Below are 17,945 nucleotides of genomic sequence, written 5' to 3' on the forward strand. Positions count from 1 at the left end.
ACATTATACCAGATGTCTCTCTCTCTCCTACATTATACCAGATGTCTCTCTCTCTCCTACATTATACCAGATGTCTCTCTCTCTCCTACATTATACCAGATGTCTCTCTCTCTCTCTCCTACATTATACCAGATGTCTCTCTCTCTCTCTCCTACATTATACCAGATGTCTCTCTCTCTCTCTCCTACATTATACCAGATGTCTCTCTCTCTCTCTCCTACATTATACCAGATGTCTCTCTCTCTCTCTCCTACATTATACCAGATGTCTCTCTCTCTCTCTCCTACATTATACCAGATGTCTCTCTCTCTCTCTCTCCTACATTATACCAGATGTCTCTCTCTCTCTCTCCTACATTATACCAGATGTCTCTCTCTCTCTCTCCTACATTATACCAGATGTCTCTCTCTCTCTCTCCTACATTATACCAGATGTCTCTCTCTCTCTCTCCTACATTATACCAGATGTCTCTCTCTCTCTCTCCTACATTATACCAGATGTCTCTCTCTCTCTCTCCTACATTATACCAGATGTCTCTCTCTCTCTCTCTCCTACATTATACCAGATGTCTCTCTCTCTCTCTCTCCTACATTATACCAGATGTCTCTCTCTCTCTCTCCTACATTATACCAGATGTCTCTCTCTCTCTCCTACATTATACCAGATGTCTCTCTCTCTCTCTCCTACATTATACCAGATGTCTCTCTCTCTCTCTCTCCTACATTATACCAGATGTCTCTCTCTCTCTCTCTCCTACATTATACCAGATGTCTCTCTCTCTCTCTCTCTCCTACATTATACCAGATGTCTCTCTCTCTCTCTCCTACATTATACCAGATGTCTCTCTCTCTCTCTCCTACATTATACCAGATGTCTCTCTCCTACATTATACCAGATGTCTCTCTCCTACATTATACAGATGTCTCTCTCCTACATTATACCAGATGTCTCTCTCCTACATTATACCAGATGTCTCTCTCCTACATTATACCAGATGTCTCTCTCCTACATTATACCAGATGTCTCTCTCCTACATTATACCAGATGTCTCTCTCCTACATTATACCAGATGTCTCTCTCTCTCTCCTACATTATACCAGATGTCTCTCTCTCTCCTACATTATACCAGATGTCTCTCTCTCTCCTACATTATACCAGATGTCTGTCTCTCTCTCCTACATTATACCAGATGTCTGTCTCTCTCTCCTACATTATACCAGATGTCTGTCTCTCTCCTACATTATACCAGATGTCTCTCTCTCTCCTACATTATACCAGATGTCTCTCTCTCTCCTACATTATACCAGATGTCTCTCTCTCTCCTACATTATACCAGATGTCTCTCTCTCTCCTACATTATACCAGATGTCTCTCTCTCCTACATTATACCAGATCTCTCTCTCCTACATTATACCAGATGTCTGTCTCTCTCCTACATTATACCAGATGTGTCTCTCTCTCTCTCCTACATTATACCAGATGTCTCTCTCTCTCTCTCCTACATTATACCAGATGTCTCTCTCTCTCTCTCCTACATTATACCAGATGTCTCTCTCTCTCTCTCCTACATTATACCAGATGTCTCTCTCTCTCTCTCCTACATTATACCAGATGTCTCTCTCTCTCTCTCCTACATTATACAGATGTCTCTCTCTCTCTCTCCTACATTATACCAGATGTCTCTCTCTCTCTCTCTCCTACATTATACCAGATGTCTCTCTCTCTCTCTCCCTACATTATACCAGATGTCTCTCTCTCCTACATTATACCAGATGTCTCTCTCTCCTACATTATACCAGATGTCTGTCTCTCTCCTACATTATACCAGATGTCTCTCTCTCTCCTACATTATACCAGATGTCTCTCTCTCTCCTACATTATACCAGATGTCTCTCTCTCTCCTACATTATACCAGATGTCTCTCTCTCTCCTACATTATACCAGATGTCTCTCTCTCTCCTACATTATACCAGATGTCTGTCTCTCTCCTACATTATACCAGATGTCTGTCTCTCTCCTACATTATACCAGATGTCTCTCTCTCTCTCTCCTACATTATACCAGATGTCTCTCTCTCTCTCTCCTACATTATACCAGATGTCTCTCTCCTACATTATACCAGATGTCTCTCTCCTACATTATACCAGATGTCTCTCTCCTACATTATACCAGATGTCTCTCTCCTACATTATACCAGATGTCTCTCTCCTACATTATACCAGATGTCTCTCTCCTACATTATACCAGATGTCTCTCTCCCTACATTATACCAGATGTCTCTCTCCTACATTATACCAGATGTCTCTCTCCTACATTATACCAGATGTCTCTCTCTCTCTCCTACATTATACCAGATGTCTCTCTCTCTCCTACATTATACCAGATGTCTCTCTCTCTCCTACATTATACCAGATGTCTGTCTCTCTCTCCTACATTATACCAGATGTCTGTCTCTCTCTCCTACATTATACCAGATGTCTGTCTCTCTCCTACATTATACCAGATGTCTCTCTCTCTCCTACATTATACCAGATGTCTCTCTCTCTCCTACATTATACCAGATGTCTCTCTCTCTCCTACATTATACCAGATGTCTCTCTCTCTCCTACATTATACCAGATGTCTCTCTCTCCTACATTATACCAGATCTCTCTCTCCTACATTATACCAGATGTCTGTCTCTCTCCTACATTAATACCAGATGTGTCTCTCTCTCTCTCCTACATTATACCAGATGTCTCTCTCTCTCTCTCCTACATTATACCAGATGTCTCTCTCTCTCTCTCCTACATTATACCAGATGTCTCTCTCTCTCTCTCCTACATTATACCAGATGTCTCTCTCTCTCTCTCCTACATTATACCAGATGTCTCTCTCTCTCTCTCCTACATTATACCAGATGTCTCTCTCTCTCTCTCCTACATTATACCAGATGTCTCTCTCTCTCTCTCTCCTACATTATACCAGATGTCTCTCTCTCTCTCTCTCCTACATTATACCAGATGTCTCTCTCTCCTACATTATACCAGATGTCTCTCTCTCCTACATTATACCAGATGTCTGTCTCTCTCCTACATTATACCAGATGTCTCTCTCTCTCCTACATTATACCAGATGTCTCTCTCTCTCCTACATTATACCAGATGTCTCTCTCTCTCCTACATTATACCAGATGTCTCTCTCTCTCCTACATTATACCAGATGTCTCTCTCTCTCCTACATTATACCAGATGTCTCTCTCTCTCCTACATTATACCAGATGTCTGTCTCTCTCCTACATTATACCAGATGTCTGTCTCTCTCCTACATTATACCAGATGTCTCTCTCTCTCCTACATTATACCAGATGTCTCTCTCTCTCCTACATTATACCAGATGTCTCTCTCTCTCCTACATTATACCAGATGTCTCTCTCTCTCCTACATTATACCAGATGTCTCTCTCTCTCCTACATTATACCAGATGTCTCTCTCTCTCCTACATTATACCAGATGTCTCTCTCTCTCTCCTACATTATACCAGATGTCTCTCTCTCTCTCTCCTACATTATACCAGATGTCTCTCTCTCTCTCTCCTACATTATACCAGATGTCTCTCTCTCTCTCTCTCCTACATTATACCAGATGTCTCTCTCTCTCTCTCTCCTACATTATACCAGATGTCTCTCTCTCTCTCTCCTACATTATACCAGATGTCTCTCTCTCTCTCTCTCCTACATTATACCAGATGTCTCTCTCTCTCTCTCTCCTACATTATACCAGATGTCTCTCTCTCTCTCTCCTACATTATACCAGATGTCTCTCTCTCTCTCTCCTACATTATACCAGATGTCTCTCTCTCTCTCTCTCCTACATTATACCAGATGTCTCTCTCTCTCTCTCTCCTACATTATACCAGATGTCTCTCTCTCTCTCTCTCCTACATTATACCAGATGTCTCTCTCTCTCTCTCCTACATTATACCAGATGTCTCTCTCTCTCTCTCCTACATTATACCAGATGTCTCTCTCTCTCTCCTCCTACATTATACCAGATGTCTCTCTCTCTCTCTCTCTCCTACATTATACCAGATGTCTCTCTCTCTCTCTCCTACATTATACCAGATGTCTCTCTCTCTCTCCTACATTATACCAGATGTCTCTCTCCTACATTATCCAGATGTCTCTCTCCTACATTATACCAGATGTCTCTCTCCTACATATACCAGATGTCTCTCTCCTACATTATACCAGATGTCTCTCTCCTACATTATACCAGATGTCTCTCTCCTACATTATACCAGATGTCTCTCTCCTACATTATACCAGATGTCTCTCTCCTACATTATACCAGATGTCTCTCTCCTACATTATACCAGATGTCTCTCTCCTACATTATACCAGATGTCTCTCTCCTACATTATACCAGATGTCTCTCTCCTACATTATACCAGATGTCTCTCTCCTACATTATACCAGATGTCTCTCTCTCCTACATTATACCAGATGTCTCCTCTCTCTCCTACATTATACCAGATGTCTCTCTCTCTCTCCTACATTATACCAGATGTCTCTCTCTCTCCTACATTATACCAGATGTCTGTCTCTCTCTCCTACATTATACCAGATGTCTGTCTCTCTCTCCTACATTATACCAGATGTCTGTCTCTCTCCTACATTATACCAGATGTCTCTCTCTCTCCTACATTATACCAGATGTCTCTCTCTCTCCTACATTATACCAGATGTCTCTCTCTCTCCTACATTATACCAGATGTCTCTCTCTCTCCTACATTATACCAGATGTCTCTCTCCTACATTATACCAGATCTCTCTCTCCTACATTATACCAGATGTCTCTCTCTCTCCTACATTATACCAGATGTCTCTCTCTCTCTCTCCTACATTATACCAGATGTCTCTCTCTCTCTCTCCTACATTATACCAGATGTCTCTCTCTCTCTCTCCTACATTATACCAGATGTCTCTCTCTCTCTCTCCTACATTATACCAGATGTCTCTCTCTCTCTCTCCTACATTATACCAGATGTCTCTCTCTCTCTCTCCTACATTATACCAGATGTCTCTCTCTCTCTCTCTCCTACATTATACCAGATGTCTCTCTCTCTCTCTCTCCTACATTATACCAGATGTCTCTCTCTCTCTCTCTCCTACATTATACCAGATGTCTCTCTCTCTCTCTCCTACATTATACCAGATGTCTCTCTCTCCTACATTATACCAGATGTCTGTCTCTCTCCTACATTATACCAGATGTCTCTCTCTCTCCTACATTATACCAGATGTCTCTCTCTCTCCTACATTATACCAGATGTCTCTCTCTCTCCTACATTATACCAGATGTCTCTCTCTCTCCTACATTATACCAGATGTCTCTCTCTCTCCTACATTATACCAGATGTCTGTCTCTCTCTCCTACATTATACCAGATGCATCTCTCTCTCTCTCCTACATACAGATGTCTCTCCTATTATACCAGATGTGTCCCTCTCCTACATTATACCAGATGTCTCTCTCCTACATTATACCAGATGTCTCTCCTATTATACCAGATCTGTCTGTCTTTCCTATTATACCAGACGTCTCTCTCTCCTATTATTCCAGATGTCTCTGTCTCTCTCTCTCTCTCTCTCTCTCTCTCTCTCTCTCTCTCTCTCTCTCTCTCTCTCTCTCTCTCTCTCTCTCTCTCTCTCTCTTTATAAAATATGTCTCTCTCTCTCGCCCTAGGAGTAAAGCACCAGCTTCGAGCCCATCTTGCTCTCGCCCTGAATTGTCCGATTCTTGGAGACCACAAGTATTCTAACTGGGCTCGCCTCGCTCCGCAGGTAACAGAACCAGGAATGAGGGGTATTATACAGTATGTTATCTATCGCAGAACTGATCCACCTCACATTGCCCAGACGCACCAACCTGAACGAGCCCCCAATCTCTCCTGCCATCATGTACCCGCACCCCCCAATCTCTCCTGCCATCATGTACCCGCGCTCCCCAATCTCTCCTGCCATCATGTACCCGCGCCCCCCAATCTCTCCTGCCATCATGTACCCGCGCCCCCCAATCTCTCCTGCCATCATGTACCCGCACCCCCAATCTGTCCTGCCATCATGTACCCGCACCCCCCAATCTCTTCTGCCATCATGTACCCGCACCCCCCAATCTCTCCTGCCCTCATGTACCCGCACCCCCAATCTCTCCTGCCATCATGTACCCGCACCTCCCAATCTCTCCTGCCATCATGTACCCGCACCCCCAATCTCTCCTGCCATCATGTACCCGCACCCCCAATCTCTCCGGCCATCATGTACCTGAACGAGCCCCCCCAATCTCTCCTGCCATCATGTACCTGAACGAGCCCCCCCAATCTCTCCTGCAATCATGTACCTGAACGAGCCCCCCCAATCTCTCCTGCCATCATGTACCTGAACGAGCCCCCCCAATCTCTCCTGCCATGTACCTGAACGAGCCCCCCCAATCTCTCCTGCCATCATGTACCTGAACGAGCCCCCCCAATCTCTCCTGCCATCATGTACCTGAACGAGCCCCCCAATCTCTCCTGCCATCATGTACCTGAACGAGCCCCCCCAATCTCTCCTGCCATCATGTACCTGAACGAGCCCCCCCAATCTCTCCTGCCATCATGTACCTGAACGAGCCCCCCCAATCTCTCCTGCCATCATGTACCTGAACGAGCCCCCCCAATCTCTCCTGCCATCATGTACCTGAACGAGCCCCCCCAATCTCTCCTGCCATCATGTACCTGAACGAGCCCCCCAATCTCTCCTGCCATCATGTACCTGAACGAGCCCCCCCAATCTCTCCTGCCATCATGTACCTGAACGAGCCCCCCAATCTCTCCTGCCATCATGTACCTGAACGAGCCCCCCCAATCTCTCCTGCCATCATGTACCCGCGCTCCCCAATCTCTCCTGCCATCATGTACCCGCGCCCCCCAATCTCTCCTGCCATCATGTACCCGCGCCCCCCAATCTCTCCTGCCATCATGTACCCGCACCCCCCAATCTGTCCTGCCATCATGTACCCGCACCCCCCAATCTCTTCTGCCATCATGTACCCGCACCCCCCCAATCTCTCCTGCCATCATGTACCCGCACCTCCCAATCTCTCCTGCCATCATGTACCCGCACCTCCCAATCTCTCCTGCCATCATGTACCCGCACCCCCAATCTCTCCTGCCATCATGTACCCGCACCCCCAATCTGTCCTGCCATCATGTACCCGCACCCCCCAATCTCTCCTGCCATCATGTACCCGCACCCCCAATCTCTCCTGCCATCATGTACCCGCACCCCCCAATCTCTCCTGCCATCATGTACCTGAACGAGCCCCCAATCTCTCCGGCCATCATGTACCTGAACGAGCCCCCCCAATCTCTCCGGCCATCATGTACCTGAACGAGCCCCCCAATCTCTCCTGCCATCATGTACCTGAACGAGCCCCCCCAATCTCTCCTGCCATCATGTACCTGAACGAGCCCCCCCAATCTCTCCTGCCATCATGTACCTGAACGAGCCCCCCCAATCTCTCCTGCCATCATGTACCTGAACGAGCCCCCCAATCTCTCCTGCCATCATGTACCTGAACGAGCCCCCCCAATCTCTCCTGCCATCATGTACCTGAACGAGCCCCCCCAATCTCTCCTGCCATCATGTACCTGAACGAGCCCCCCCAATCTCTCCTGCCATCATGTACCTGAACGAGCCCCCCCAATCTCTCCTGCCATCATGTACCTGAACGAGCCCCCCCCAATCTCTCCTGCCATCATGTACCTGAACGAGCCCCCCCCAATCTCTCCTGCCATCATGTACCTGAACGAGCCCCCCCAATCTCTCCTGCCATCATGTACCTGAACGAGCCCCCCCCCCAATCTCTCCTGCCATCATGTACCTGAACGAGCCCCCCCCAATCTCTCCTGCCATCATGTACCTGAACGAGCCCCCCCCCAATCTCTCCTGCCATCATGTACCTGAACGAGCCCCCCCCAATCTCTCCTGCCATCATGTACCTGAACGAGCCCCCCCCAATCTCTCCTGCCATCATGCTGCTGGTGGGGTCATATGTATGTACAGCTCCTGGTGTGAGAGGGTTACCGCTACTGGTGGTGTGGGATTTACTAAGTAATACGGGCAGTAGTGTGAGGACATGCGGGGGCTGCGCTGTCTGCTCTCCCTGCCGGAGCTCTTCCTGTATCCTGCGGGGAATATGGCCAGTAGTCAGGACATGCGGGGGCTGCGCTGTGTCATGGGGTAGTCTCTGTGAGTAATTATCTACCCCCCCCCCCCCCCTCTCTCTCCCCAGAAACCCCCTCCGTCTGTGCTCCAGGCTCTCGGAATCTCTCTCCCACAAGCTCGGACTCTTCTCCTCCATCTTCACGCTGCACAAGTCACCCTCCCGCTCTCCCCGGACTGTGACCCGGCTGTACTGCGCTGTCCACCTCCTAAACATTTCCTGAGAACCCTCCGGAAGCTGCGTCTCCCTGTCCCCAGCCTGCAGAGCATCGGAGTACCCGCGGAGGATGGCGCTGTCTAACACTGAGACACGGACAGCCAGGAGAGAAGACTTTATTTAAGCATAGTACGCCCAGAGGAAGATGGCGCAGGTCATCATGATCAGCGCGTTCACATTGGCGAGACGGGCCAGCTTGGGGTCCTCCTTGATGCTGGGCAGTGTGGAGCTGCTTTCCGGCGTGCTGGAACTACCTGCGGAGAGAAGACGCCATGTATTACCCATGATCCCTACACAGCCGCGCGCTGGAATAAAATCACGTTATACCAGAATCGTCTCCTTACTGCTGGCGGAGGGTCCTGCACGGGGAATTCCCGGATCAGTAACCCTTTCATTGCCGCTGCTGTAATTCTGGGAGATGGTTCTTTCTCTGAGCACAGCGTGGAAGTGGTTTGTCACGCAAAACACGGGGAAGGCGATACAGATCGCTGGAGACATGCGTCATAATGGCGTCTTCGTGACTCAATAATAGAAGGAAATTCTGTATGATATCTCGCAGTCCTGACCGCTCCTTATTTCCTGTACATCCATAAAGCGCTATTTATGATGTGGCTCTGTATGTGAGGGCCAGTTCTGGGGGGGAGGGGGGGGGGGGATCTCCCAGCTAGAGATCGGTTTGTCTTATCTGTCGGTTTCCTCTCCGCAGCAGGAAAGGACACCACTGTACGTGCCCCGGGGGGGGTGCTGGACCTCTGCCCGTGTAACTGGTGGTGACAGGACGGGGGGCTGTGTCCTGGTTACAGCCCTATGTACTGTGTGATCTGGAGACCTTTACCTGGTTTTCCCATCTCCTCCCGCGGCTCCTGGCTGTTCCGGAGGCTGAACACTAAGCGGTGGAGCTGTGGAGAGAGAGTGAGTATTTATATAGTTGTGTATTATTGTACAGATGTCCTTCATCTTTGCCGCAGTCACACCAATCAGCGCCGGTGCGCCAGGTCATGTGACAATATTCTAGCCGACAGAAATAAAGGTGGAACTGGGCCGCGTAAGGAGGCCGCTGATTAATGTGATAAGACGCTTGTTTATTTGTGTGCGGCTGAAGGGTCTGATGTACTAAGCTTAGAAGAGTGATAAAGTGGAGAGAGAGAAACTACCAACCAACCTAACTCATTATTCAAACAGTCTGTGACATGGCGGCTACCAGGAGCTGATTGGCTGGTATTCTATCGCCGTCCACTTTATCTCTCTCCAAGGCTTCGTACATATGGTCTTATGGAGGTTTGTTAGCAATTGGTGAAAGCCATACTGCAGTGAGGTGGGGCAGATGTAACATGTGCAGAGAGAGTTAGATTTGGGTGGGGCGTGTTCAAACTTAAATCTAAATTGCAGTGTAAAAATAAAGCAGCCAGTATTTACCCTGCACAGAAACAAAATAACCCACCCAAATCTAACTGTCTCTGCACATGTTACATCTGCCACCCCTGCAGTGCACATGTTACATCTGCCCCCCCCTGCAGTGCACATGTTACATCTGCCCCCCTGCAGTGCACATGTTACATCTGCCCCCCCTGCAGTGCACATGTTACATCTGCCCCCCCCCCTGCAGTGCACATGTTACATCTGCCCCCCCCCTGCAGTGCACATGTTACATCTGCCCCCCCCCCTGCAGTGCACATGTTACATCTGCCCCCCCCCCTGCAGTGCACATGTTACATCTGCCCCCCCCCCCCCTGCAGTGCACGTTACATCTGCCCCCCCCTGCAGTGCACGTTACATCTGCCCCCCCCCTGCAGTGCACATGTTACATCTGCCCCCCCCCCCCCTGCAGTGCACATGTTACATCTGCCCCCCCCCTGCAGTGCACATGTTACATCTGCCCCCCCCCTGCAGTGCACATGTTACATCTGCCCCCCCCCTGCAGTGCACATGTTACATCTGCCCCCCCCCCCCCTGCAGTGCACATGTTACATCTGCCCCCCCCCCCCCCCCTGCAGTGCACATGTTACATCTGCCCCCCCCCCCCCCTGCAGTGCACATGTTACATCTGCCCCCCCCCTGCAGTGCACATGTTACATCTGCCCCCCCCCCCTGCAGTGCACATGTTACATCTGCCCCCCCCCCTGCAGTGCACATGTTACATCTGCCCCCCCCCCCCCTGCAGTGCACATGTTACATCTGCCCCCCCCCCCCTGCAGTGCACATGTTACATCTGCCCCCCCCCCCCTGCAGTGCACATGTTACATCTGCCCCCCCCCCCCCTGCAGTGCACATGTTACATCTGCCCCCCCCCCTGCAGTGCACATGTTACATCTGCCCCCCCCCCCCCTGCAGTGCACATGTTACATCTGCCCCCCCCCCCTGCAGTGCACATGTTACATCTGCCCCCCCCCCCTGCAGTGCACATGTTACATCTGCCCCCCCCCCCCTGCAGTGCACATGTTACATCTGCCCCCCCCCCCCCTGCAGTGCACATGTTACATCTGCCCCCCCCCCCTGCAGTGCACATGTTACATCTGCCCCCCCCTGCAGTGCACATGTTACATCTGCCCCCCCTGCAGTGCACATGTTACATCTGCCCCCCCCCCTGCAGTTCACATGTTACATCTGCCCCCCCCCTGCAGTGCACATGTTACATCTGCCCCCCCCCCTGCAGTTCACATGTTACATCTGCCCCCCCCCTGCAGTGCACATGTTACATCTGCCCCCCCCCTGCAGTGCACATGTTACATCTGCCCCCCCCCTGCAGTGCACATGTTACATCTGCCCCCCCCCCCTGCAGTGCACATGTTACATCTGCCCCCCCCCCCTGCAGTGCACATGTTACATCTGCCCCCCCCCCCTGCAGTGCACATGTTACATCTGCCCCCCCCCCTGCAGTGCACATGTTACATCTGCCCCCCCCCCTGCAGTGCACATGTTACATCTGCCGCCCCCCCCCCTGCAGTGCACATGTTACATCTGCCGCCCCCCCCCCTGCAGTGCACATGTTACATCTGCCCCCCCCCCTGCAGTGCACATGTTACATCTGCCCCCCCCCCTGCAGTTCACATGTTACATCTGCCCCCCCCCCTGCAGTTCACATGTTACATCTGCCCCCCCCCCCTGCAGTTCACATGTTACATCTGCCCCCCCCCCTGCAGTGCACATGTTACATCTGCCCCCCCCCCCTGCAGTGCACATGTTACATCTGCCCCCCCTGCAGTGCACATGTTACATCTGCCCCCCCCTGCAGTGCACATGTTACATCTGCCCCCCCCCTGCAGTGCACATGTTACATCTGCCCCCCCCCCTGCAGTGCACATGTTACATCTGCCCCCCCCCCTGCAGTGCACATGTTACATCTGCCCCCCTTGCAGTGCACATGTTACATCTGCCCCTCTTGCTGTGCACATGGGGGGTAATTCAGACCTGATTGCTAGGCTGCGTTTTCGCACAGTGGGCGATCAAGTATAAACTGCGCAGGCGCATCACACGGGTACAAAGCGAATCACCACACAGCAACGAGTTTGTGCGATGAATCCGTTCATACGGGCGTTTGCAAGGAGATTGACAGAGGGCGTTTGTGGGTGACAACTGACCGTTTTCTGGGAGTGGTTGGAAAATATACTTTATGGTAAGAACTTCCCAATCGATCAAAGCTTTTCCTGCGTCCCAGGATGCAGCGGGCCCATCCATATATCCCCGCCCCTGGCTCCTGTATTCCCGCCCCTGGCTCCTGTATTCCAATGCTCAAGACAGGAGCATCTTAGAGAGCCCTAATCAGGCGATAACAAACCATACAAGAAGGAAGAGGTTAGTGAGTAGAATGATCCTCAAATCAGGTGCATCAGGGTGGGATCCCTGTGGATCCTGTCGACTTAAGAACTTACCGTTGATAACGGTATTTCTCCTACCATAACGTATATTTCTCCGGCAGGGTCCACAGGTTATCCACAGGATAACAATGGAATTTCCCAAAGCAATTTAATGGTGGGGACGCTCCTGATTAGACAGGAGAACCCTTCACCCGAATTCAGCGTTATGAGAGGCAAAAGTATCCAAGGCATAATGTCTAATGAATGTGTTAATGAAAGACCATGTGGCTGCCTTACATATCTGTTCTGCTGAAGCACCATGTTGTGCTGCCCATGAAGGACCTACCTTACGTGTAGAGTGAGCAGAGACATTAGCCGCAACAGGGAGATCAGCCTGAGAATATGCTCCTGAAATTGTCATCTGAAGCCACCTCGCCAGTGTCTGCTTGTCAGCAGGTGATCTCCTCTTGTGAAATCCGTAGAGAATGAAGAGAGAATCTGTCTTTCTGATGGCACTGGTATGGTCCACATCGATCCTTAATGCATGGACTACGTCCAGCGATGCATCTCCCACAGAAAGTCCTGATACCTGAAAAGCCGGGACTACAATTTCTTCATTAAAGTGGAATTTAGACACCACCTTAGGAAGATATCCAGATCTAGTTCTGAGAACTGCTTTATCTGGATATACAATCAGAAATGGGGAACGACATGACAGCGCTCCTAAATCTGACACTCTTCTAGCTGATGCCATAGTCAGCAGAAAGAATACTTTAGCTGTCAACCACTTAAGATCCACTTTATCAATTGGTTCAAATGGGGCAACTTGAAGGGCTTTTAGGACTACACATAAGTCCCACGGCACTGTAGGCGGAACAAACAACAGAGGTTGAATGCGCAGCATTCCTTGGAAGAAAGTACGCACATCCCGTAAATTGGCAATTTTTCTTTTGGAACCATAAAGTCAATGCCGATACTTGCACTATCAAGGAAACCACCTTCAACCCTTTATCCATTCCTGTCTGAAGGAATGCTAAGACCCTGGAAACTCTGAAAGACTTAGGGTCCACATTTCTTGCACTGCACCAGTGAATATAGGTTTGCCATATTCGGTGATAAATGCGACCTGAGGTGGGTTTCCTTGCTCTGAGCATTGTTTGAATTACCTGTTGTGAGAATCCTCTTTACTTCAGGATAGAGGTTTGAAGAGCCACGCCGTCAAAGACCGTCGATCCAGATGCCTGTGATAACAAGGACCCTGCATCAGTAGATCTTGACGTTGAGGGAGCAGAAGTGGAACCTCCATTGACATTCTCTGCAGATCTGTGTCCCAATGTCTTCTGGGCCAAGCCGGAGCTATTAGTATCACTGCACCTTTCCCTTGCTTTATCTGTCTCACCACCCTGGGTAACAGGGTGATTGGAGGAAACACATAAGCTAGATGAAAGTCCCATCTCACCGACAAGGCATCCACAATATTTGCTCTGGGGTTCTTTGTTCTTGACCTGTATGTGGCCACTTTGTTGTTCAGGCGGGACATCATGAGATCTGTCTCTGGCAACCCCCTCTTGTCTACTAGAATATGGAAGACCTCCGGGGTGTAGTGCCCATTCATTTGCTTGAATGGTGTGTTGACTGAGAGAGTCCGCTTCCCAGTTTAGGACTCCCGGAATGAACACTGCGGACAAGGCCGGATGATGAAGTTCTGCCCACTTTAGTATGTGACTTACCTCCTTCATTGCTTTTTGGCTGCAAGTTCCTCCCTGGTGGTTGAGGTACGCTACTGCTGTCGCATTGTCCGAGCGGATCTGGACTGGTTTTCCCTGAAGAATGTCTTTTGCCTGAATCAGTGCCATGTATATGACCTGAAGGTCCATCACATTTATTGGCTGGCAACTTTCTTCTTTGGACCATAGTCCCTGGAGCCACAATCTTCCGGACACTGCTCCCCAGCCCTGGAGACTGGCATCCGTTGTTAGAATCTCCCAATCTTATATCCAAAAGGGTCTCCCCTTGTCCAGATGGGATGTCTGTAGCCACCAGGCTAATGACCTTTTTACCTTTACTGGAAGTACCATCATTTGTTTCTTTATTGTCTGATGCAATCCATTCCATTTGGCAAGAATAAGATGCTGCAGAGGCCTTGAGTGGAATTGTGCATACTCCACCATGTCGAATGTTGACACCATCAAACCCATCACTCGCATTGCTGCGTGAATGGATACTGATTGACTGTGTAGCAAGTCTTGAATTCTTGACTGTACCTTGGATATCTTGTTCCGAGGTAAAATGACTCTCTGCAGACCTGACTGCAGTACAGCACCCAAGTGAGACATCTGTTGTGACGGAACTAGAGACGATTTTGCCCAATTTATGAACCACCCGTGGTTCTGTAGACACGTTATTGTCTGTTGGAGATGACCTAGGAGCAACTACTGTGACTGTGCCAGGATTAAAAGATTGTCGAGATATGGGAAAATTTGTATCCTCTGCTGGCAGAGTTAAGCTGCCATAATCTTGGTAAATACTCTGGGAGCTGTGGCTAACCCAAAGGGTAGGGCCTGGAGCTGAAAATGCTGTTGGAGGAGAGCGAACCTTAGACAAAACTGATGGGACAGTGCTATGGGAACATGCAGGTCAGCATCCTGTATATCCAGGGATACCATATAATCTCCTGGCTCCATGGCCAAGATTATGGAACGTAACGTCTCCATGTGAAACTGAGTTACCCAAATGTACTTGTTCAGCATTTTGAGATTGAGAATGGGCCGAAACAATCTATTTAGCTTCTGAACCAAAAATAAGTTGCAGTAAAATCCTTGTCCTCGCTGTGCTAGGGAAACTGGAATAATTACTCCTGACTGAACCAATTTCTGAACTGCTTTTTGCAAAGCCCTGGCCTTCGCCTTGCCCCGAGACGGGTTGGTATAGAAAAACCTTTGAGGAGGGTGCTTCTTGAAGGGAAAAGCATAACCTAGAGATAGCAATTCCTGCACCCAGGCATCTGTTGTAGACTGCTGCCAGATCTATACAAACTGAAGTCGGGCCCCCTATCCTGGGGTCCCCCAGGTGGAGGCTCGCACCATCAGCCTAATGGCTTATCCTCTGATTTGGAAGCCGGGCCTCTGGTAGCCCAATGTTTTTTAGTCTTACCAGACTTCTTGTTTTGGGGCTTTCGATCACTTTTTTTCCCTTACCTTTTCTTTGAGACTGAAAGGGCCTAAAAAGCCAAAACTTTAGGTTTGTAGTTGTATGCGGAAGGAAACTTGACCTTTTTGGAGTCTGCTTCTGCCTCCAGAATATCTGTCAATTCTTTACCAAAAAGAATATTTCCAGAAAAAGACAGATTCCAAAACCCTCTTGGACTCTGAATCAGCTTTCCACGTACGTAGCCAAACTGTTCTGCGAGCAGCTATTTATGAAGCTGATGCCCTGGAGGCAATAGTACCCATATCCAATGCTGCTTCTTCCAAGAACATTGCAGCCTGTTTTATATGAGCTATATGGGATTTTTGCGCTCTAAAGGATACTGGAAAATCCCCTCCAATGTGTCGGCTCAGGCGGCCACTGCCTTTGCCATCCAAGCTGAAGCCATGGCTGGCCTTATGACTGCCCCAGACAGGGAAAAAATGGTTTTTAGAAACCCATCCACTCTCCTATCCGTGACATCATTTAATGATGTTGAAAGCAAAGGTAAAATAGATTTCCGCACTAATCGAATCACATGTGTATCTACTTTAGGAGCCACCTCCCTTTTTAACATTCACCAGGTGGAAGAGGATAAGTGGAATCCCATGTCTTTGGAATTCTAAACCTCTTATTGGGCGTAGCCCAAGCCTCTTCCATGATTTCCGTCAGTTGCTCTGACTCTGGAAACTCAGTCTTAACTGTTTTAGGACATTTAAACACAGGTGCCTTGGTTTTTAACACAGGCTCTGCTAAATCCTCTAAGGCAGGCATGTCTAAACTGCGGCCCTCCAGCTGTTGTGAAACTACATATCCCAGCATGCCCTGACACAGTTTTGCTGTCAGAGAATGCTAAGGCTGTGTCAGGGCATGCTGGGATGTGTAGTTTCTCAACAGCTGGAGGGCCGCAGTTTGGACATGCCTGCTCTAAGGAAAGGATGGCTTTCATAGCTCTAATTAACTCGGCTCTATCCACTGAGCTGAGATCTTCCTCCTTTTCTTCGTATGCCAAAGTAGCATTATCTGAGCTTTCCTCTTCCGATGAATCCTCCTCTGCCTCATGCATACCTCCCAACTTTGTCCTGCCGAAAAGGTGCGTGGTCTATGGGATAGGGGGCGTGGCTTCGCTGGAGGACCCGCTATCGCGAGCCACGCCCTGTTTTCGTCACGGAGGGGGCATGCCCAGCGCTCTGTGAGCCGCTGGCATGCCCCCCTCTCCCTCTGTCTGCACTGAATAGACGCTGTGCGCATGTCTTTTGATGCTAAGCAGGGCAAGACAAATGTGAAATGAGTGTTGGTGTTGCTGTGAGTGTACCTTCCTTACCTTTGTTGATAAATAATCAGCACTTTCACAGTGTACTACACAATTTGTGACTGTAATCACTTTAAAGTATCTTAAGTGACCTACAATCTGACCCTACCCATGCACCAGCTTTGAGGATCAGAAAGGACAATTACAGACATATTAAAGTCAGCAATCACACTAGCAGTCAGTCACATGTTATACATTAGTATAATCAGCAATATGAGCAGATGATCAACTACAAACATATATTTTAAGTATGTAGGAGAACAAATTACTGTCATGTTTAAACTGATCTAACGTATTCAGACGCAATGCGAGAGAAACAACGGTAAATGTATACAGACTCCTATGCAGTAGGCACTTATCTAACTATTCATACTGAAAAGGTAGATAGAGACTTAGTGCTGTATAACCCGTACTCAGGAGAGTGGGATACAGGGAGACTCAGCTCACTTCCAGGATCGATCAATACGTTAGCGAACGCTGAGTGGATCCAGACACTACTAGTGTACACTGCCGCTCCATGAACCTATAGTGAACACAGACGCACCGGTCACACAGCCGCCTATGCTGCGACCGGGTCCCCTCGTAGCGTCTGGGACGGAAACGAAGAAACAGTTCACGGCAGGAGACTCAGCAGAAATTGGTCATGAACCGGGGGGAGGGACGACCAGGAGAGCATCTGACTCCCCCTGCTGACATCAACCCTAGGGATCGCGGCCTCATACTATTCCTGGAGCCTCTGATCCCTAAGGCCTAGCCCTGGTGCACCTGGGGTAGCCACCGCGTCAGTGACTGTTTAGTAGTCTCCACCCAATACAGTGCGGCTGTGTCCGTATTCCCCGACTACGTGGAACCGATGCCTTACCTTCTCCCCGTGCTACGGCCACAGCGTGGTAACGTCTGATGGACCTGCTAGTATATCCGACACAGACGCCTGCCGAAACAGCACTGCACTCGTGGGTAAGCGTTGTTGCGACCCGGTAAAGAGTTGCTGGAGCGACTCTTTTTAAGGTACATATAAGATGCGGTGTAGAAAGATCATTCCAGGAAAATAGACTATAAAAATAAAATAAGAAAGCTTAGGGCTGCTAAATAACTGCAGCCCTCTGACCACGGTCCGGCTCCTGCCGCACCAAACAAAAACTGATTTGCCTGAGCCAGTGGGCGGGATTATATGGACGGGCCTGTTGCATCG

The 17,945-nt window shown here is 49.2% G+C and overlaps 2 protein-coding genes across 2 annotated transcripts in view; one reads left to right on the forward strand and one right to left on the reverse strand.

Moving 5' to 3' along the window:
* Positions 1-8,793, forward strand: part of RPUSD4 (RNA pseudouridine synthase D4) — a 31,370-nt gene extending 22,577 nt beyond the window's left edge. The window contains exons 6-7 of the mRNA XM_063935502.1: positions 5,726-5,823; positions 8,315-8,793. Coding sequence (XP_063791572.1) covers positions 5,726-5,823; positions 8,315-8,545 — 329 coding nt within the window. The 3' untranslated portion in view covers positions 8,546-8,793. The remainder of the gene's footprint in view (positions 1-5,725; positions 5,824-8,314) is intronic.
* Positions 8,582-17,945, reverse strand: part of SLC5A2 (solute carrier family 5 member 2) — a 76,689-nt gene continuing 67,325 nt past the window's right edge. The window contains exons 13-14 of the mRNA XM_063935503.1: positions 9,263-9,360; positions 8,582-8,690 (exon numbers count right to left, since the gene is read on the reverse strand). Coding sequence (XP_063791573.1) covers positions 8,582-8,690; positions 9,263-9,360 — 207 coding nt within the window. The remainder of the gene's footprint in view (positions 8,691-9,262; positions 9,361-17,945) is intronic.

The sequence above is a fragment of the Pseudophryne corroboree genome, chromosome 7 (assembly GCF_028390025.1).
Source record: "Pseudophryne corroboree isolate aPseCor3 chromosome 7, aPseCor3.hap2, whole genome shotgun sequence".
NCBI classification, from domain to species: Eukaryota; Metazoa; Chordata; class Amphibia; order Anura; family Myobatrachidae; genus Pseudophryne; species Pseudophryne corroboree.